Source organism: Mus caroli, chromosome 4 (assembly GCF_900094665.2).
Source record: "Mus caroli chromosome 4, CAROLI_EIJ_v1.1, whole genome shotgun sequence".
Classification (NCBI taxonomy): domain Eukaryota; kingdom Metazoa; phylum Chordata; class Mammalia; order Rodentia; family Muridae; genus Mus; species Mus caroli.
In genome coordinates this window covers 122,343,044-122,366,087 of record NC_034573.1, presented here as the reverse complement: position 1 = coordinate 122,366,087, position 23,044 = coordinate 122,343,044, and the positions used below count along the sequence as shown (strand labels likewise).

At 45.2% G+C, this 23,044-nt stretch overlaps 1 protein-coding gene across 1 annotated transcript in view; it reads right to left on the bottom strand.

Annotated features, from left to right (window-relative positions):
• Positions 1 to 1,265: 1,265 nt before the first annotated feature.
• The window catches only part of Eya3 (EYA transcriptional coactivator and phosphatase 3), an 84,162-nt gene continuing 62,383 nt past the window's right edge, over positions 1,266 to 23,044 (bottom strand). Inside the window, exons 13-18 of the mRNA XM_029476027.1 lie at positions 16,315 to 16,373; positions 13,703 to 13,863; positions 13,368 to 13,482; positions 11,232 to 11,353; positions 6,555 to 6,655; positions 1,266 to 4,688 (exon numbers count right to left, since the gene is read on the bottom strand). Of these exons, the coding sequence (XP_029331887.1) occupies positions 4,608 to 4,688; positions 6,555 to 6,655; positions 11,232 to 11,353; positions 13,368 to 13,482; positions 13,703 to 13,863; positions 16,315 to 16,373 (639 nt within the window). The 3' untranslated portion in view covers positions 1,266 to 4,607. The remainder of the gene's footprint in view (positions 4,689 to 6,554; positions 6,656 to 11,231; positions 11,354 to 13,367; positions 13,483 to 13,702; positions 13,864 to 16,314; positions 16,374 to 23,044) is intronic.

The following is a 23,044-nucleotide window of genomic DNA, read 5'->3' as shown; positions in this document are numbered from 1 at the left end:
TTTTTTTTTTTTTAATTAAAAAAAGAAAGACGTTACTACCCTGCTCTCGTTTTGTGACATACAATGTGGTCTATCTGAGATGACCCTGAGCACATCCTCCTTCCCTTGCTCAGTTTCAGCACTACCACGCTAAGTTCTTAAAATTTAGACTTAAAACCAGGGTAGTGACAGTACCGTAGTTAGAATGTTTGCTTTCTTGGGGATTGGTTCTAAGGTTGTCTTAATTTGGCTCCCAGAATCACATGGGAATCTGCTCCGCTAAAGGGAGCCTGTCACTAGTTGGCTGTGATTGGGAAATAAAGTTGCTCAAGGGCTGGGCAGGAAAGAGGCGGGACTTTTAGATTGCAAGGGCAAGGAACCTGGGGGAGTTCCCCAGGACTTGGAAGCAGAGGGATTTCACTCCCCAGTTGGGTCTGGGGTAGCAGAGATGAAATGATGATTTAGCAAGTTGACTCAGGGAGGCTAGGGGGGAGAATGTATGCTAGCCGCACGGAGGATTAGACACGTCCAGCCACTGAGCTAGTCAAACCATTATCAAAGTTAGATGGTGTGTGTCTCTCATTCACAAATCCAGGGAACACTTGGCCAGTCAGGAGTCAAAGGGGTCTAAGCACTACAGGGTTAGGAAACCAGCCAACACTAGAATCTGTACTTGTGACTGAGTAGGGGTACTGACAACAGCTAACAGTCTACTTCAGCTGCACCGTGGCTCAGAAGATCACCAACCAGAGACTGCAACAACTTTCTACTTCCCAGAGAAAATTCACCTCGGGGTCCGACATATCTCACCTTTGGAAACTAGAAACAATTTCTAATTTCCTTCACTGGAACAATAGGTAAAAGGGCTTCTTGGCCCTTTTGTAAGCTAGTGGGGGCAATCAGACCAAATGTGGAGGAACGAAGAACAACTGGTTGATGGGACGTGGAATCAGGCCAGATCAGAGGACATTAGTTCCTTAGCTTTATTGGTTTTGGGTTGCAGCTTAATGCTCAGCACAGACTGCCTTCTCCTTGGCAACGTTCAGCACACTCGACCGACAGCTCTGAAATCGATTCCATTTCTACACCTTAAAAAGCAGTGTATTTTAGAAACAATTCAAATAAACATTTCTCTTGCAAACTTACAATTTTTTATTTTCCAGGATAGACCAAATGATGACTTTGTGTGTGCGCGAAATGACTGACTCAGTTAGTTAAAGGGTGACATCTTGATGAGGCCCTGATTAGGACCCTGCATGGCTTAGAAAAGACAAAGGAGAAAATTGTATAGAAAATAAAAACTTTATTTTTTCAAGTTTATAAGATAGTTCCCATTACATATAACATTATGGTCAAGGACTCTATAGCCACAAATGCCCGAAGTCACATAAATATATCCCACCCACGGATGCCTTTTCCTGCTAAAGAGGCATCTGGAGTCCAGAGGGAGAGTGGAGATCCAAGTAGAAATGGTCCTGAACTGGGATGGCTCTGCTCAGTGTGAGGAGGCAGCCAGGGAGCCATGCTCACTAGAATTGACTCAGGGTAGAGGGAGGGCAAGCGGCCCACAGATGAGACTGGGACACAAGCAGGGTTCTCCCTCTTGTGGTTAAGATGTTTGGGAAGCTCAGAATGCCACCCTGGCATCTACAATGGATGTGTCTGGGTAGTTCTAGCTGCTTGACCAGTGAGCAGCCAGGAGCACACGCTTACTCAAGGGCCTCAGCTACCTGGGGAGAGTGAGGAATGAGGCCCAAGCTTGGCACTTGGCGGCTAGCCTGCACTGTTCCAGGACAGCACGGAGCTCTGCCCGGTGCTCCTGTCAGTTGTGTGACTCCCATTCAAAGCAGTGTCTATGGAAGCGCCATGAGCTTGCTGCTGCAGCTTGCCAATCAGATTCTACTTGGGGCTGTGAAGGTTGAGCTTGGGTGAACACGGACAAGCTGTGCCAAGTCTCTTGGGACATTAGCTCTGACACCCGACTAGCAGAGAACACCCCCAAATCAAAAGGCCAAGTAGGCACCTAAAATGTGGAGCAGGTATCCACTCTCGCGGACATCACCGGCTGCCCCAGGGGCACTGGGCAGGGTGATGCTAAGGCACAGTCACTTTTACATTCCAAAGTCAAGCCACCTTGTATCCCAGGACATTCCTGCCACCCCACACACTCCTAGAACTAGCTGTCACCATGAGATGTCCTGACTAACCTTCCAGAACACAGGATCCAGCAGGGAAAAGATTCGCCAGCTAATTTCTTCAAGGTGTTCCTTCAATAAGGACTGCCTTCTAACTTCCAACAGCTTTTAATATTAAAAGGATTTTCTATTTTATGAGTGTTTCTTACACGTATGTAAGTGCTTGGTGCCTGAAGAGGCCAGAAGAGGGCAACAAACCCCCTGGAGCTTCAGCCAGAGGTCGTGAATAGCCTTGTGGGTGCTCAAGCCTTGGACCTCTGCACAAGCTGCGGGTGCTATTACCACCAAGTTGTCTTTCTATTACAAACAGCTCTTGATGCTGCCTGCTCATTTTCCTTCCCAAGCCTCTGTGGGAGGGAGGGAGAGAGTCAGCACAAAGGCAGCAGTCCCTGGAGACACCAATGCACTCCTCTGTCTACCCTGACAGGGTAGCTGCTTTGGGAACAGTAGCCACTCAGCTCAGAACACCTCCTTGCCTCTCCAGTCAGGGCAAGAGGAAAGGGATTCCCTGTTATATTCTAAGGACAGAGAGTCTCCCCTGAAGTCTTTGTGGTGGTACCTGTGTGCAGAAGGGTGTGTCACCACTTGGCGTCTGGTGAGCCTGAAGCACAGCACTAATAGGTGGCGTTGTCCAGCACAAGAAACTACACTGTTAATGAGGGAAGGACTGAGACTTGGAAGTAAAACTCATCCTGGAGTTTTCCAGGTTGGACCACCAAGCAAGGCTGGCCGTGACTAGGGTAACGGTGTGGTGCTAATGGCAGCCTAGGAGGGTCTGACTTAGACTCTAGCTCCTTGCTCCCACCCTGTACCTCACAACAAAGCCAAATGAATGGCCAAGACACAAACCTTACTTCCTGTCTGAGCCCCTTCCTCAACTGCTGGTCTCAGAAGTACTCAGAAGTGTCCGCCTTTCTGTCGTTATCTGGTTGCCTAGCATGAAGAGGAATTTTGCTTCTGGGCTGTGGTATCTCTGCGGACAGTGACTATAGCTAGGGGTTGGTCAAGGACCTCCTGAAGACCAAGGCTGCACATTTCCTCAACTCTAGGGACGTTTAACCCAATTAAACAGGCACCGACATTGGTCCTGAAGGGATAGTGCCGTAAAAAAACCAAACAAAAATCAAAATAAAACCAAAACACAGCTGGGCTTGTGGGCTGGCACTAAGGCCCAGTTCCCCTCCTAACTGACTAGGGGCAGCCTTGAGAGGTGCTCTTGCACCTAGCTCAGGATTGTATTTTTAAGCACTTAAGTCAAGAAAGTCTTTCTGGCCTGGTTTCCCACTTCAGCATGGACTCTAAGCAGTGGGATATTTCATGGGTTTTGACTCTAGCTCTCTGCTCTCCACTCCTAGGCACAGATCTGTGTAAATACAAGGTGGGATCACCGCATGTAAGTGCAGGTGAAGGAAGCAGCTAGAGCCTGCCCTTGGCCTTTCTGACTTGCAATGAGTGGATAGGGGCTGGCCAGAGCTGCAGAGACAGGAAGCTGTGAGGACAGGGCGTGAGGCCAGCATCTGCTGGGAACAGGAACTGCTCTGCAGGAGCACGAGGTGAACCCTGGCCTCAGGAGCCACGGGTGACAGTCTAAGAAGTCTGAGCCCTTCTCTCCAGTCTGGAGGCTGAGCCTCCTGGGACAGAGCTTCTGAAGTACAAGTAAAGGCTTAGATTTATTGTCTGTGCGAAGGAGTTTCCAGGGTTGTGCCATTTAGATACAGATGAAGAAGGACTGCCAAGGAGACCGAGGCTTACAAGATGGGAGATGCCACAGTCTAAAGTGACCAGGGCCCTGTAGATGGCAAGGAGCCTCCCCAGAGAGCAGAGCACTGGAGCCTCTGTCCTGTCCTGTCCAGTCACGGAGGTATTTTAGATATTTCCATTACTACTGTCACGGAAACTTTACACACGGCTTTCTTCATAGAAAAGTGGGGGAGGCTGCTGCAGAGGCCAGACCCTCACCTATAAAAATAACATACCCATTCACTGGGAGAGACGTTTTATAGCTAAGAGAACAGAAGACGATCTCAAGGGGACAGTTTCCATCCACAAGATCAGGAGCAGCTCCCGGTCGGTCCGTCATGCAGCAAGAGTACAACTGTGCCCGAGCATCGGCTTTTCTTGTTCTTCCTTTTTCAATTGAAACAGAAAAATTAAAGCACGGTAGCGGCAGCCGGTCTGCAGCTCTATCTAGCCACCTCCTGCTGTACAGGGGATGTGGGCTGCAGCTCACTCAGAATAACTGCAGTTGTTGGTTCTGATTGTGTTCTCGCCAGCATTTCATGGAGGGAGAAAGAGCAGAAGAGAAGGGGAGGGGGCGCTGAGACCCGGAGAGACAGACAGGAGAGAAGGGGCTCAGAGGGTTCTGGCTTCTGGCTCCTGCTGGAGGTAAAAAGAAGCTCACAAGGAAGGAAGGAAGGGTCTACATTCCAGTTCTTAGAGGAAGTCAAGCTCTAAAGCCTGGTGCAGGGACACCAGATCTCCATGGTTTGTGATCCTCCAGAAGGGCATGTTGTGCTGGAAGAGAACAAGGATAGTTAGCGCAGCTTACACCCCTCCACCACAGACACCGTCTATGCTTGCCCACCTCACAGGCCTGAAGCATCAAGCCATGTGTAATAACTGTCCAACACGGGACACTATCCTGACATGAGGAATCTTCAGGTTTCAATGCTACCTGTACTTTTATGAGATACCTGTTCCAGCTTTTAAGGTCTTCAGGATCAAATACAATGGCTCAAATAAAAAAATTAATATTTCTGAATAAGGTGGTGAATACCTGTGATTCCAGCACTCGGGAGACTGAGGCAGGAGTGTTGTAAGATTGAGACCAGGCTGAGCAACAGGAGGTCCTGTTACAACAGATAGGCTGGGGAAGAAGCTGATACTAAAGAAAGCCTCACTACCTGGCAGATGGTCAATTTCCTGTCAGCCTTCGCTCTAGCAGGCTCAAACCCTACCCATGCCCCAGATGTCCGCTGTGCAGATGGCACGCCATCAGGTTTGTGCCTCTTGGCACCATGTACAGTGCTGGAAGGGCCTCGAGTGTTGGAATCCGCGTTCTGTGAAGGGAACCCGATTGGTTTCATTGACTCTGTTCCCTGTGCAGCAGTGCCAGATCAGGGCAGGAATGGCAGGGAGGACACTAGCAGTGTGCTGAGCCCATGGGCAGGCTGATGGGGCTAGTCTCCTCCTCCTTGGGGCACGCTCAGGCAAGGACTAGTTTTCTTTCATAAAGGCTGGCAGAACGGTTCCTGACAGAAAGGAGGTTAAGTTGCATAAGACACTTAGATTTTGGGGGAGGGGAGCGCTTTAGATAGGATTTCTCTCAGTAGCCTTGGTTGTCCTTGAACTCAGAGATCTGCCTGCACTCAGACTTTTTTTTTTATTAAAGATTTATTTATTTTATGTATATGAGTACACTGTAGCTGTCTTCAGACACACCAGAAGAGGGCATCCATTATAGATGGTTGTGAGTCACCATTTGGTTGCTGGGAATTGAACTCAAGACCTTCGGCAGAGCAGTTGGTGCTCTTACCCACTGAACCATCTCTCCAGGCCCGTCCCAACTTTTTTTTTTTTTTTTTTTTGGTTTTTCGAGACAGGGTTTCTCTGTGTAGCCCTGGCTGTCCTGGAACTCACTTTGTAGACCAGGCTGGCCTCGAACTCAGAAATCCGCCTGCCTCTGCCTCCCGAGTGCTGGGATTAAAGGCGTACACCACCATGCCTGGCTCCTTCCCCACTCCTGGGTCCTAGAATTCCAGTGTAGCATTACGTATAGTAGTATAGTGGGTGCTGGGGTCTGAACCCAGGGCTTCCTATCCCGAGGCCTGGTTCTAAGATTCTTGAAAGGTAGGGAGGAAAGGACAGAGGAAATCTAAAAAATTACAGGAAAACTCCATTTGGGGAACAATGATCTTTTTTTCCCTTTAAAGAAAAGTGAGGAAGGACGATACATACCACAGATACACAAGAGTTGTAAATATTTTTCAATTTTCCCATTTTCTCCCCATACCACCTGACAGGGTCTCATGTATCCCATGAACTCACTATGTGGCTAAGGATGCCTTTTCAACTTGTAATCCTCCTGCCTCTACTTCACAAGTGCTGTGATTACAGGCATGCCCCATCCTGGTTTATAAAGTGCTGAGGATTGAACCCGGGAGACTATACATCCTAGATAGCACCCTGCTAAGTAAGCCACACCCTCAGACTTCTCGCCCTCCCTCCCAGCCCTGCCCCCCCTCCCCAGTAGCTCATCCTCCTACTGCCTCCAGAGTGTAGGGGTACAGATGTGCACCACTGTACACTGTGTACCTCCTGTGCAGTTTCTCTGACTGCTTCATGCACAGCCACATAACTGAACTTTCCCTCCCCAGTTACCTGCTTGGCTGCGATTTCTTCATCTCGTCCATCTCCAATCACTACATATGTGACTTTTTTCCCAAACCTCGAAACAATTCTCTCAAAGCAGCTCTCCTTACCTACAGAGAGAGAGAGAGAAAAAAATCCTATTAGGACAGTCTTCTCTACCTTTTCTAATACCAAAGAAAAGGTCTGCTGCTCTGCTCATCTGCCTGAGCTTGGACGGGATAACTGACCCCATGTGGAGTGGAGTGCGCCATTACCAAAACAACCCCCTCATCCTCACATCAAGAGTGCTAAGGCTCCCACAGCCTTCGCATGGAAGAGACAATGAGCTGAGGCTGAAGGAGCGGTGAGCAAGATCTTCTGTGTGTCTCCAATTCCTCACGTTACAGATAAAGGGCCTTCACAGCTTAGTGACACACCCAGGACACCAAGCCAGCCAGCAGCTAGATTTGGCTTGTGTCTCTACTGTAAATCCACGCTGTAGCCTGGATCTACAGCAAATATTCTCTTTTTAAAGCTCTGTAATATTCTTTTATTATTAAGTTTGTTCTTGGATAATTTCATCTGTGTATAATAATGTGTTCTGGTTACTCCTACCCCACTCCCTTGGGCCCCAAAGTCCCTTTCTTCATGACTTTCTTTGTCACAGGGTTTTAATCAGGGCCATCCATGTGACCAAGAACTTTGAGCTATCCATGGGAGCCTGCGAGGCATATGGTTGTAACCCAACAGCTGTATATGGTATTTGAAATTTAGATGCTCTTTAGCTGACCTTGGGAAATGAATGTCTTAAACTGATGGTTTTTGGTGGTGCTTGGGACCAAACCAGAGCCATGTTCTCATGAGGGAGCAGCTATGAGATCACTCTGTAGACCAGGCTGGCCTTGAACTGAAAGATCTGCCTGCCTCTACCTTTCAAGCATGGGGATTAAAGGTGTGCACCACTGCCTGGCTCATGTTCTAAGAATCGTTTGGTGGTATCAAAATCACCCCTAACCTGGAGTCAATACCTAAAACATAAGTGGAGTATGGCTATGGGAAATACTCTGTTGAATGAGTAAATAAAAGAAAATTACAGGGGGCTGGCGAGATGGCTCAGCGGGTAAAAACACTGACTGTTTTTCCGAAGGTCCTGAGTTCAAATCCCAGCAACCATATGGTGGCTCACTACCATCTGTAATGAGATCTGACACTCTCTTCTGGTGTGTCTGAAGACAGCTGCAGTGTACTTATGTATAATAATAAATAAATCTTTGGGCCTGACCAAGCAGGGACTGATCAAGCAGGGTTGAACGGAGCAAGCTGAGGCCCTAAAAATTCAATTCCCAACAACCACATGAAGGCTCACAACCATCTGTACAGCTACAGTGTACTCACATACATAAAATAAGATAAAAAAATAAATAAACAAATTAAAAAAAAGAAAATTATAGCCCTTGTTTTTTTGGGTGGCAGTTGCGGGGATAATGGCAAGGCATTGCAGTGCCACCCAGGCCTTCCTTGGACTGGAATCCTGTTCCTTAGCTGTCATGTGCTGGGAACTCAGGTGTGTGCCTCTAGCCAGCCTTGCTCTTCCCTGACCACTCACAAGTTATTGTCCCTGCTCAGTTAAGCAAGGTCTAATTTTGCTTTCTTCATCCTGCCCCATTAACCTTACTTTTCATTCCTGCCAGACCCAGTGCCCTAAGAGCCTTCCTCCACACACTTGCATGCCATCTGCAGGAAAGTGATTATGAAACACACATAGAGCAGCCAGCAAGATGGCCCAGTGAATAAAGACGCTTTCTGCCAAGCCTGATGACCCAGTTCACTCCTCAGTCCCCATCCGCTGGAAAGAGAGCAGACTGAAATCCACATGTGTGCCTGGCTGCTTGCCTGCATGAGCACATACATACATACAAGTTAATTCCATAAAAAGTTCTGAAGCTTCAGTCATTTAAAAAAAAAAAAAAAAAGAGCCAGGTAGTGCTAGTACATACTTTTAATCCCAGCACTCAGGATGGCCAGGACTAAGCCAAATAAACAACAACAACAACAACGACGACAACAACAACACAAAAACCCAAACAAAACCAACAAAAAACAGTAACACAAATGTATTAATCTAGGAACCAAGGGAGTTGATAAAAACCTATTCCTCTATACTGCTTGGTCTGTCAGAACAACTGTAAATCTGATACTCCTAGCCAAGTGGCCTCTCAGTGGCATGCTGGTCCAGACAATGGTGCATATGGATTTCTGGGTCCTACTCAAAGAGACAAAGCTCTCTGGGCACGTGCCAGTTTCAGTGCTAACTTTCCTCTGCAGCATTCAGTTGTTATGCTGAATTTGGTCTAACTATTAAATTATTCAACTAAATAATTAAACCAATATTTTCTATTTTGTGTGTGTCTATGTATGTATAAGGATAGATGTGTGACCATGTACATGGAAGCCTGAGGTAACCCTCCACTGTCATTGATCCCTCAGGAGCTATATATACACCCAGTTCTAGGAGCCGAAGCTCACTGCCTAGTTACCCTGGCTGGCCAGGGAGCACCAAGGGTCATCCTGTCTCTAACTCCCCAGTGACGGATCGCAGTGTCTGTCACCATACCTGTCACACAAGGGTGCTTGGGAACAAATTCACATTCTCTGGCTTGTGTGGCAAATATTAACCAACTAAGCTCTCATGCAGCCTCTGAAACTTTTTCCCCATTTCTCTTGTTTTATGGCGCTGGTGATCAAACCCAGGGATGCGTGCTGGGTAAGCATTCTGACAATTAGATATAACCCCAGACTGGAATTTGTTTTTAAAATTAATTTTTTAGGTTAGCATAATGGCATCTTCATACATGTTATATATTTAATTATGTGTACATGTATACACACGTACTCATATAAGTAGGTCCATATGTGCAGGTGACTGCAGGGGCCAGAGGAGCTGAGCTGGAGCTACAGGCAGTTGTGAGTCACCTGATGTGGATGCTGGGAGCTAAACTCAGGGAAACACTGCTGAGCCATCAAAATCCCAGCTCCTTCCTCCCCCAGTGCTGGTTCCTTTTGTCTCCCAACAGCTCCTCTCCACTCTGAGATCTCTTCCTTCCTCTCACAGGCCTTTTCTAAAAGCTTTTCTCCCCGACCCCAACTTAAACCAAAATTTCATGTATGAGAGAAAGTATGTGGTATATCTATCTATCTTCTTTTCTTTTTGAGACATGGTCTCGAAATATAGCCCTGGGTGTCCTGGAACTGACTTTGTAGATTAGGCTGACTGACTGCACAGAGATTGGCCGGCTCCTGCCTCCTGAGTATGTCTTTATGAATCTGGCTTATATAATGATTTCCAGTCATAAATGTAATATTTCATTTTTCTATATGCCTAGCTGTGAATATTTATATTCAAAGTGTTAAAGAGTTTAATTACACGATAGTCTCTTTAATTAAGTCAGGATCTGCTTATGAAAAACAAATTGGTTCAGATTTCAGACATTTCCCTAAGACCAAGCAAAAGGACCATATTGTGTTCAGAAATAAGGATAAGGAAATCCCCATTGCCCTGACGTGTCCTGATCAAGGCCTCTGGTGTACCTCCTCCACATACTGGGGGGACAAGAAAGCTTATCAGCCACAAGGGAAGGAGAGATGTATACAGAGCCAGTTCTGACAGACACCTCATTTTACACTCAGGTGTAATTTAATACTCAGGTAATGAGCTCTTCCCGGAGGATGTGGCCAACCAAGTCTCTGCAGAATACCAGTCCGTGGAGTTTCCTATAGGAAAAAATACTTGATATCTGGTGTGGAACAATTGCTTGTAACCAAGAACCTGGAAGGCTAAGACAGAAGGGAGCAACCTAAGCTAGAGCCCTAGACTCAACAAAACAAAACAAACCACGGCTGCGAAGCCCACCTCTGGCACTTTCAGAAATGATCCCTAGAGAACAATAACACAACTCCCACTACTAACTCAGTTTTCTTTTAAAATTTTTTTTTGGGTGGGGAGGTTCAAGACAACCCTGTCTCTGTATAGCCCTGTCTGTCCTGGAACTCACTCTGTAGACCTCCACCTTAGAAATCCACCTGCCTCTGACTCCCAAGTGCTGGGATTAAAGGCATGCGCCACCACTGCCCAGCTTATTTAAAATTTTTTTTAACAATTCAATGTATCCATTTTATGTGTGTTTTGCCTACATATATGTATGTGAATCATGCATGTACTTACTGCCCTCAGAGGCCAGAAGAGGGCATCACATTCCCCAGAACAGGAATTAGGAGCGAGCCAACATGTAGGTGCTGGGAACTGAACTCAGGCCTCCTGCAAGAACAAGTGCTCTTAACGGCTGAGACATCTCTCCACCAGAGACACAGGTTTTTATTTATCTTGTGTGTGAGTGGGTGAGGATCATCCATGTGCCATTGAGATCACAGGGCGACCTGTAGAGCTGATTCTCTCCTTCTACCCAGCTAGCTGGTCTCAGTCACAGGTTTTTAAGGTAAAAAATGAGGCTGCTGATGCTGTGGGAGCGAGGAACACATTTAACTTACTAGTTCTTACATCCTAAGCAAACAGGGTAACTGCTAAGCCTCAACCACCTCAACAGAAGACTGCTGGATGGGAAGCCCGTTTGCACTGGGCAGCTTGTGTACCGACAATAACACAAGCCCCAGTGAAATTTCCCTGAGAGAACACGGGAGAGAAGACCATACCGATTTTGGTGGCACTGTAGATGTTTTCAATAGGAAATATCTCTCCTAGTCCATACAGGAGAACCTTGGCCAGGGCTGGAACCAACTGGGTGGTAGTGATCAGAACATTCACACAATTCTTTCTAAAAGGGAATGAGAAGGAAAGAGAGTGGTGAAACGGAAGCGACCCAGAGGATGGACTCAAACACGTCAGATCTTTAGTCTCTCACTTAGAAGGGAGTCTCAAAGAGCTGGACGCTTACTGTTCAATGTCAATATTATTTTCTTTTTCCTTTTCCTTTTCCTTTCCCCTTTCCTTTCCTTTTCCTTCCTTTCCATGGAGGGTTCCTCTGTGTAGCCACGGCTGTCCTGGAACTCATTTTGTAGACCAGGCCTCAAACTCCGAGATCCTCCTGCCTCAGCTATCTTAGTGCTAGGATTAAAGCGATGTCCTATCACATCCAGCTCAATTGTTATACTTATTCAGATTTTATTTCCTATATTAACAGGCAGAAGGGCCAGTGAGATGGCTTATACACATACACGTAGGTGTTAGGAACTGAACCTGAGTCCTCTGTAAGAACAGTGAGTGCACTCAACTACTGAGCCACCTCTCTACCTTGGCCAGATTTTCACTGCAGTCTGTTGGCTACTATCACTGTCTTCTTGTTATGGATTCCACATTTTAGAAAACAGGTACACAGTGGGGAGTTTTCATCTGCTATTTAATGGAAATGCCACTCTCTGTTCTTCACACGACCGCCACTCAGGTTCCGGATGACACAGTAAGTCCCTAGGTCCTTAACTTCCATGGATTTCTATCCTCAGTTGAGTTGTTTGTTCCCAGGTTATAGACGTGAGGGAGGGAGGGAGGGAGGCAGGGAGGGAGGGAGGCAGGGAGAGAGCAAGGGAACAACATGCTACTAGAATGGCTATAGCTGCATTTCTTTTCCAGTCTAGGGTTCAAGGCCAAAATCCTGTTAATCATCTTAATTTTTAAAATTACATGTATTTATTATGCATGTTGAATTTATGTTATCAAGTTTGGTAGCAAGCAAACTTGATAACATAAATCAAGCTGAGCTGCTGCTGGCCCCCTTAGTCGTCTTCTTTTTAAAATATATTTATTTATTTTATATATGTGAGTACATGGTTACTCTCTTCAGACACACCAGAAGAGGGTATCAGATTCCATTACAGACGGTTGTAAGCCACCATGTGGTTGCTGGGAATTGAACTCAGGACCTCTAGAAGTCACCAGTGCACCAGTGCTCTTAATTGCTGAGCCATCTCTCCAGCGCCACCCCCCCCCACCCCCTTTAGTCTTCTTAGCACATTGTTTCTCCTCATTTTCCTTCTCTGTCTCTCTCTCTCTTTCTAAAAAAGATTTATTTATTATTATACACAAGTACACTGTAGCTGACTTCAGATGTTCCAGAAGAGGGCATCAGCCACCATGTGGTTGCTGGGATTTGAACTCAGGACCTTTGAAAGTGCTCTTACCAGCTGAGCCATCTTGCCAGCCCCTCAATTTCTTTTTGAGACAGTCTCATAAAGCTCAGACTGCCCTCAAATAATTCAATATATAGGGGGCTGGTGAGATGGCTTAGTGGGTAAGAGCACCCGACTGCTCTTCCGAAGGTCCAGAGTTCAAATCCCAGCAACCACACGGTGGCTCACAACCATCTGTAACGGGATCTGGCGCCCTCTTCTGGAGTGTCTGAAGACGGCTACAGTGTACTTACATATAATAAATAAATCTTTAAAAAAAAATAATTCAATATATAGCTGAGGACAGGCTTAAACTAACTGCTGGTCCTTCTGCCTCGATTTCTGACTTGGGATTAGAGGTGTTTACCACTATGCCTGGCTCTAGAGCCCTTTTCATTTAAATCCTGTTTTCTCTCTCTCTCCCTCTCTCCCTCCCTCCCTCTTACCTGACCCCCCCCACCCCCACCCCCCAATCTCTCTCCTTATGGTGTTTTGAGAGACAGGATTCTCTGTGTAGTCCTGGCCTCATACTCATGAGATCTGCCCTTGCCTCCACTGCCACTACTGAGGCTCATTCCTGTAATCTCTGACTTTAGGGGATGGCCTAGCTTGTTTTAGGACTAGAAAACACGCTGAGAAGATGGGATATAAAGTCCATTTCCATACCGAGACTGGATGAGAAGCAAGGACTTGAGTGCAGTTCCTAACCAGGAGTCCGTCAGCACCTCGATCTCTGCTCTGAGTCTCTGCAGTGCTTCCTTCCTCTGGGGGCTGAGGAGGCCTTTCAGAAAAGCAGACCCACTTGTTATCTGACAACATGAACTTGTCATAACGGCCAACTGGATCATTAGCTTGACGGGATTTAGGATCACCACTTTTTTAAAATGCAGAATTAACATGGCATAAATTCCTAGAAGGTTGCAAGGCAGACCCAGGGCACTGTGGGAAAGGAGCGCAGGGAAGCATCAGGGGTCCAGTTCAGAGCAGTCGGCCACACTTACCACCCACATTGCTTTTATGCTTGTCGTAGATTTCCCTCACTTTTCGGTAACGAAAGGCCAGTTTCCTCATCCAGTCCACACCTCCCTGAACACCCACAGATGAACCGTGGCTACCACTGCCTCCTGAACCGCTGAAACCATCTGTGGAGAAGCTGTAGTTGCTGAAAGACAAGAGGATAATGAAAATGCAACTCAACACCCACAGGACTTGTGTTACCTGAGTCTGTGGCCTGTTCTTAGTATCTGATAAACAGCTAAAGCTTTAACAAATCCTCACTAGTGGTTGTATTTTTTCTTTTCCGTCTTTTTAGAAAACACTTCATGTAGACCAGGCTAGTTTCAGCTTCACTATGTAGCTGAGGCTGGACTTGCTCCTTTAATCCACCTGTCTCCACCCCCAAGTGCTGGGAGAACAAGTGTGCTCCAGGATGTATGTCCAGCCTCTCCTTACCTTCCCAGGATGAATTGATGGTGACCACTGAGGAAAGGGGGAAATAACATAAGCACTGTGCTCCACAGAGGCTCACTGGGATGACAGAATACTACTGTACAGTGAGAAAAGGCAGACTACCAACTAATACAACTATATAAGTACGATTATGGCTGTAGAAAAAGAAGAAATCTAGAGATGGCCATGGTGGCCACACACACACACACACACACACACACACACACACGCATTTGGGAAACTGAAGCCAGAGGATCCTAAGTATAAGGTCAAATGTGCTACATAACAAGTTTCAGGATACCTTGAGATAGACCCTTTCCTTTCCTTTCCTTTCCTTTCCTTTCCTTTCCTTTCCTTTCCTTTCCTTTCCTTTCCTTTCCAGACTTATTTAATTTATATGAGTACACTGTAGCTGTCTTCAGGCACACCAGAAGAGGGCATCAGATCCCATTATAGATGGTTGTGAGCCACTTAGTGCTCCTAACCACGGAGCCATCTCTCCAGCCCTAGACTCTTTTTCAAAAGAACCAAACATGTCAAAATAGGCTCAATAATTTAAGTGTAAGGTTCTATGCTTCACAGAAGCTGGATGGCTGCAGCACATGCTTCTAATCCCATCACTCAGGAGGTGTAGGCAGGTGGATCTCTTGAGTTGGGGGTGAGTCTGGTCTACAGAGAGAGTTCCAGAACTAAGGACTGAGTTTTAGGAAGTTACCCAGAGAACTTTGTCTCAGAAAGAAAACAAAACATAACAACCCAAACAAACAAGAAAAGCTGCCAAGACATAAAGTAGGAAATCTAGTCAGTCACAGATAAGAGAAAACAAACAGATAGATAAGCCAAGAGGCCCGAAGATGCGGCAGAGTCCTGGCCGTGAAAGGTGTAACACATGGAGGAGGAGCTGCTGCTTGGCAGGCAGGGCTTCCTTCTTGGCTCTAACCTTCTTGGTTCAGCTCTGTTATATATTTAAGAAATTATACCTGTTTTTCATCCTAGCACTCAGAGCTGAGTATGAGGTCAGCCTGGTCTACATAATGAGTTCCAGGACAATCAGGGCTACACAAAGAAACCCTGTCTCAAAAACAAACAAACACCTATCGATGAAATGCTTAATTCTAGGAATTCACAGGGGGAAATATTTACCTATGAGGTTACCTATAAAACATTAACATTAACATGAAGTGATAGGACAGTCTTTTTCCCTAAAGTCTTTAAATGTTTGGGTACTTAAAAAAATTGATTGACTGTATATGAGTGCTCTCTCTGTATGTACATCTACATTCCAGAAGAAGGCACCAGTGCTCACTCTAAATGGTTATAAGCATCATGTGGGTGCTGGGAATTGAACTCGGAACCTCTGGAAGAGCAGCCGGTGCTCTTAACCGCTGAGCCATCCCTCCAGCACTTATGTATGATACTTTTTGGCCAAGGCCACTGAAATGGCTCAGTGAGTAAATGTGCTTTGCCACACAAGACTGGTGACCTAAGTTCAATTCCTGGACACCAAGTAAAGGTAGAGGGAAAGAATTGACTTCACGTTCTCTGACCTCCTTGCATACACACATACACCCCCACACCCCTACCCACACACCTATATTTTTTAAAAGATCAATAGGTCAGAAGAAACAGTAGCCAACAGAGGAATGAGGAGACTGAACTGACAGTGAGACTGCCCCCCCGGTGTAGTCTTCACTGAAATACAACAGTTCATAAGGATATTCCTGACACCATCAAACCTTCACCGAGTAAAATTCCTGATGTTTGTGTGCAACTAGAATGACCCAGTCTAGCAGCTTGCTTTCTCCCAGCAGCAAATCTATATAAAAGGAAGCCAGTAGCAGAGTCACCCTTCACTCCAAGATGCTGCTTCATCACCCAGTCTTGTTACCTGGTAATTCTTGAGGCCTTGGTCAAATGCTACACCACTGAGGCCTCTATAACTGTGCCATCTGCTCCCTTTACAGATCAGCACACGTCACTTCCTCCCTTGCCTCTCATCAGTTTTCTATCACTGCCTCACTATACTCTATGTCTCGGTTAGTTACACTGGATTCTGGCTCTTCTAGCAGTACACTGTGCGCACTGTAGTCCTTTCTTCCTCTGAATGCAGTGTTCTGCACATCCTGGGTGTACTGATGTTCAAGGATCACTGTGTTTACCACACCTCAAATCCTGGCCATTGTCATCAGAAGCCACATCTTCCACATGCACCTGGTCACACTCCTGTTAAAAGACAAAATGCACATTTTTATTCCAGGGAGCAGAGGTGCCCCCACTACCATGACATTGTAATAAAAAGACCTACCTGTTCTGGAATTTGTTCTGGGTACCAGGCTGGTCTTGAGTTCAGAAATCTGCCTGCCTCTGCTTCTCAAGAGCTGGGATTAAAGGCATGTGTCACCACAGCCCAATTTGTTTACAATTAATTTTTGACTTGTTTACAATTAATTTGGGAGATTAACTGGGAAAACAATGTTAGGAAAGTATGATATCAAAATTAGGAATAGGGGCCTGGAGAGACGACTCAGCAGTTAAAAGCAGTGGCTGTTCTTTTGGAGGTCCTGAGTTCAATTCCCAGCAACCACATGGTGTGTTACAACCATCTGTAATGAGACCTGATGTCCTCGTCTAGCATGCAGGCATGTATGCAGAGAGAGCACATTAAGTACACAAATCTTAGTTTAAAAAAAACAAAATAAAAACAAAAACAAAAAATAAAACAAAAAACAAACAAAACAAAAAACCCAATCAGAATAGTTGGAAGCAAAATACATAACTAAATTTTAAGCATAAAGCACAGGTCATCTAAGTCAATGCTTATATCTAGATTATTTTCTAAGTGTCTCACGACTGGGGAGTGGTAGAGAGAGGAGCCCAGATGCACCAACTGCCTAACTGGCTGCTGTCTTCCCTGATACCACTAGGGCATTGACACCAGAATCCTCTGGGGAAGGTTTGTAAAATTCATATGCTTGGGTCCATGTCAGACCTGCTGGGACTTCTGGAATTGAAGCACTAGACTCTCCAATTCTAAGACACTCCGCAGAAGACTCTTATGCCCCTGAAGTTGAGAACTACTGACCTGGGGGGGCAGGAACACATTCAGGTCAAATTCTTCCAAAACTTTCAGTCCTGAATTCGGACTACGTCTAGAAAATCATTACAAATACAATTTGGGAATAATTATTGACACACAGTAGGTTCTCAACTAATGTTTACTGATTAAAAACTATGCTGTTCACATTGTCAACAAGTGTAGTTGAGGGAAGACTAAAGCTTTGTAGAGCTGGAGTTTACCCCAGTTTTGCTGGTTTGCTGAAGAACTGTGTTTAAAGACAAGTGGCCTTGCTTGGTGTTTGTAAATGTTCTTTTATTTTATAATTGCTGCTTTTAAAAAAACCCATCGATGTAGCACATGGTGCAGAGTATAAAGCTATGAAATGGTGACCCTGCTCCCTCTCAGCCTCTGTCCTGTTTCCCAACAGCCCTCTCCTCTAGCCACAACAACCTATTACTATTACTAGTTTCTTCAACAGGATGCCTGCTCAGGCCCAGGCTGGGAACATGCTGCACCCAGTTGGAGAACGTCTCACAGCCCCAGTCCTGTGATCTGTTATACCATGTTCACCCCAAAGGGAAACTCAAAAGGCAATGCCCGGAGCTCCTCACCTGTACTCCCCGAATGTTCTATTTTCCTAAGAGCTGAGTACATAAAGCTTCACTTACACATGGATGATACACGCGCACAGAAACACAGTCAGCGTCAGGAGTGCTACTGTGTGCCTGTAATGTCAGCGCTCAGGTAGCCGAGGCAGGAGTTTAAAGCCATCCTGGGTAATGCACACTAAGGCCTTGTCTCAAAAACATCTCCAATCCCAAACCAACCAACCAACCAAAACCCAGAACAGAACCAAAAATACTTAACAGTTTCTACAAGAAAAATATAATAGATTCATATAGATTTCAGGGTTTTCTGTGTCATATAATGACCTTTGACAAATTACACTGAAAAGAAAAAATAGTCAACAAAAGTGGAGAAAACCCATCTGATAGCAGTAAGATTAGTCATCTATCAATTAGAGACCATGAAGGTAAATTAACTAACTACGATAGACAGACAGACAGACAGACAGACAGACAGACAGACACACACACACACACACAGGCGTGCGCGTGCTGGGCACAAGGACTTAAAGACAGACAGCTCAGTGGTCAAGTGTACTGGCTTCTCTTTCCCAGCACCCACAGGGCATTGGTGACTCAAGTATCAAGGAGATCTAATGGCCTCGTCTGGCCCTCCATGGGCACTGCACCTACGTGAGCTTGAACAAACATGAACAGAAAACACCCACACACTTGAAAAATCAAAAAGCAGCAGCATCAGGATATGACAGCGCACACTTCTGATCCCAGACCTGAGGAGACAGAGGCAGGTGGATCTCTCTGAGTTCAAGGCCAGCCTGGTCTACATAGTTTGAGTCTAGCTACTGCTACACAGTGTGACTGTCTCAAAACAAACAAAAACAATGAACACTACAAATAATGAAATCCTTTATATATTATTTAATAATAACATACTGGACTTTGTTTTTTCTGAGACAGGGTTTCTCTGTATAGCCCTGACTGTCCTGGAACTCACTCTGTAGACCAGGCTGGCCTAGAACTCAGAGATCTGCCTGTCTCTGCCTTCCGAGTGCTGGGATTAAAGGCATGTGCCACCATGCCCGGCATGAATTACTGACTTTTATATTAGTGTTCCTGTACTTTACTTACAAATAAACTAACCAAAACAAAAATCAATGTTTACCTTATTTTTTGGAAACAGGTCTTCCTGCCTTAGTCTCTTTAGGCAGGGGATTATAGATGTGTGTCAGCAGACCTGGCTGCTGTCAGAGGAGCCATTCTGAGAAACCCACATACTTTTTCTCTTAGTGCCACGCTTTTTATTACCTCCAAGCTGGGCTAGCTCAGCTGGCACAGTGGTTGCCTAACACACACCAACAGTCTTTACTCCCCAGCTCTGTGTAAACGCTGGCATGGTGGCACACTGCTAACTCTAGCACTCAAGGGATAGAGGCAATAGTGAGTCTGAGGCCCTTCTGGGCTACATGAAACCCTGTCTCAAAACAAAATGAAACAAAACATCCCACCTCCAACTCTGCTAAAAAAAAAAAAAAAAAAGTCAACTAAGTCTAAGCCAGACCTCCCAAGATGTAGAGATTCAACTATGACACTGTTCTTCCTGGAGCTAGAAGCCTATGGAGAGCCTGTCAACAGAACCCCTTCCCCCTTACCCCTGATTTTCCTAATCAGGCACTAGCAAACACCTTATAGAATAAAATACCTCACAGGGAAAAACAAAACAAAACAAAACAAAACCCCCACAACTTAAACTACTTACCTCTAAGTCATTGAAAAATAGATGTGTATCAGCCACTTCAAAAATCATTTCTTCCATGGTTAAACCTGAGCCAATTACTACCGTTGGGTCCTGGAATTAAAAAAAAAAAAAAAGAAAGTTAGAATAGGTGCTTGATGCAGCTCACAGCACTGGATCTAACGTTCAGATGTTTTAAAACTACTTTGAGCCTAGTCCAACACAACAGGACTTCAAATCTTACCAAGGCAATTCCACTCACATTTGTAAGAACCTGGGCTTATAAAATACAGAGGTTATGGATAGTTATCAATAAAAATGTCAAAGCCAAGGAGCAGTGGCACATGCCTTTAATCCCAGCACTCAGGAGGCAAAGGCAGGTGGATCTGAGTTTTGAGGCTAGCCTGGTCTACACAGCTAGTACTACACAGAGAAATCCTGTCCTGAAAAAAACAAAACAAGAAAAAAACGTTTACTACTGTAATATGCACAGTCCCTTTCCTGCTTCTGTGCTACAAGGAATAGCAGACGCCCAACAGTCCACTCAGCCAGGAAGAGAAGAAGGCCAGAGGCTAAGTATGTGCAGGGCAGCCAATGCAGGCTGCTTTAAAGGAAGCATCGTCTTAGCAATATAGTTCTGAGCAGAAGCATTTAGCTGTCCTAGGAATGTAGTTTTGGAGCTTCTGTCAGCTGCTCAGCTGTGTAAAAGCAATCACAAAAGTCTTTTCTGACAATCCAGGAAACCATGAATAGCAAGACAGCAAACAGTTATTTTTATAATATATTTCTAGAAATAAAAATGATTCTGGAGATTATCTGTGGCAAAGCACAGCTCTGCAGTCAGGAGGCTGAGGCAGGAGGTCAAGAACATGGAGATCCTGTGTCAAGACAAAGAAACACACAGTACTAATCACACTCATTCGTCTGTAAGAGTGCGCTCACACTGGAGAGTAAACGCACTGAATTCTGTCTGGCACAATTGGGCATTTAAAAAGCACATCTATTTTAGATCTGGGGCAGTGGCTCACACCTGTAAACCCAGCATTTGGGAAGCTTAGAGGCAGGAGGATGACTGAGATTTAGAGGCCAGCCTGTGCTACAGAGTAAGATCTCATCTCAAAACAAAATACAACATAACAGAAGTCATGTGATGACCTATTTTAGAAATATTATCTATAAGATTAATTTACTTCTCTCTAACTCATTTTTGGCTAAATGAAATTCTTAGAAATATCTTTAGTAATTTAAGACTTAACAAGTCAGTTTTTAGAATATATAATCCTGAGATTTCATTCAATTTTGAGTCTTCTTTCTACACTTTAATGCTTATGAAGTACATTAAAAAGTACACTTATTTGGGGTGTGTGTGTGTACATCCTATCAGAGGACAACTTGTGAGGAGTCAGCTCATCACATCCACTGTGGGCACTGAGGACTGAACTCAGGTCATTAGGCTTGGCAGCAAGCGCTTTTACCTGTTATCAACCTGCAAACGAATTCTGGGATAACTTCAGAGTCAGTACTGCTTCTACATCAGCTGTTTAGTGTTACCATCAAAGCTACCTAGGTATGTAGCCTGCCAGACATAAGCCACATAGTCAAGTTTTATACATGAGAAGTTCCAGGCCAACAGGACTAGGAACATAGCTCAGTGGTATAGCGCTTGCCTAACGTGTGAGGTCCTGGGTTTGATCCCAATACCTTTTTTGGTTTTGTTTCAAATGTTTTATGTATATGGGTATTTTGCTTGCATGTTTTGTCCTGGTATCAGATGCATACAATGTAAGGAGAGGCCACAAAAGAGTGTTGGATCTGCTGGAATTGGAGTTGTAGATGGTTATAAGCTGCCATGTGGGCACTGGGAACCAAACCAAAGTCCTTTGTAAGAGCTGTAAGTGTTCTTAATTATATGCCATCTCTTGAGCTCTAATCCCTAATACTGTCAACTATATACATGCAAAGAGTCAATAGGGCAAGAGAGGCAGCAGAGAAAATGGACTTTCAGGGGAGGGACAGTTACAACGGAAGACTGCAGTTACCTTTCCATACTTCTGAGCATAGGATCCAGTAAGAAGGGAATGAAAGATGATGATGGTTTCGTCCAAGTCCCAGAGAAATACCCGCTGAGGGGGAAGACAAAAAAATGAGTCATCTGTCAGTCACAGTGCAATGAGAACTCAAAACACCAAAACCAAAACCAAGAAAAACTAAACTAAAAAAAAAAAAAATTACAAATATGTGAAAATGCAATAACAAAATTTTAGAGAATCAAAATTAAAAACATTAAACATTAAAACATTAAAGAAGGAATGGCATGGGGGCATGACTTTATTCTAGCAGTTGAGAAGCAGAGGCAGGGGGGTCTCCGTGAGTTTGAAGCCATGTAAATTTAGAGAATTCCAGGCCAGACAGGGCTCTCCAGTAAATCCCTGTCTCAACAAAAAACAGGGAAAAAAGAAAAAAAAAGGAAGAAAGTCAGAAAGCAAGCAAGCAAACAAGCAGGCAGCTGGCACAGGTATATGCCTGCAACCCCCAAACTGGGGAAACAGAGACAGGGATCACTAATTGCCGAGGCCAGCCTCAGCTGCACAGCAAGAGCCCATCATAAGAGAGGAGGGAAAAAGAAGCCTCAAGCCTCAGGACAGCCGACATTCTACAGGCCTAAGGCTCTGGTTAAATCCCCAGTTCAAGAGATGAAAAATCTCAAATCATAGCCATACTATACCTCTGAGGATTATTACACATGGCGGGCAAACTCAAGCTACAGCTAGGGAAAGGGGAGAAAGAATAAAGTAGAAAGAGCCAAGAGAACAGAATAGAGAAAAGACAAGGAAAGCAACAGTGGGTTCTTTGAAAATTTCAACAGAACTGACATTTACCAAGACGGACGAAGTAAAAACAGAGACTCAAATGAGTAAGACCATCAATGCAGGTGGGGACAGAGCTGCCGACATCACAGGTGTAAATGGACCCTGACGGGGACTCATCAACACTTGTATGTCAACAAAATGGAAAACCAGGTGGAATAGTCTAATCTTAAGAAACACATAACACAGCCTAAATTGTCTTGAGAAAAAGCAGAAAATGTGGTGCCACCAGTAAGGAGACGGATCCAGTAATTTAACACGTCCCTGAGAGAAAAGCCTGAGAGCCAGCTATGTCACTGGTGAATTAGAGCAGCCACTGTCTAACTCATGCAGTGAAGCCAGCATCTCTAAGAGCATACCATCGAGCAGACAAGACTAGGGCGGCACGGAAGACGACAGCCCTCATGAAAAACAGCGCACAAATCTCAACCAGGCCAAAGTCCCCAACACAGAAAAATAACTGCATATCAGAACTGAGTTTAAGCAGTGCTTGGAATTTAAGAATTAAGCCGGGCATGGTGGTGCAAGCCTTTAATCCCAGCACTCGGGAGGCAGAGGCAGGCAGATTTCTGAGTTCGAGGCAAGCCTGGTCTACAGAGTGAGTTCCAGGACAGCCAGGGCTACACAGAGAAACCCTATAAAAAAAAAAA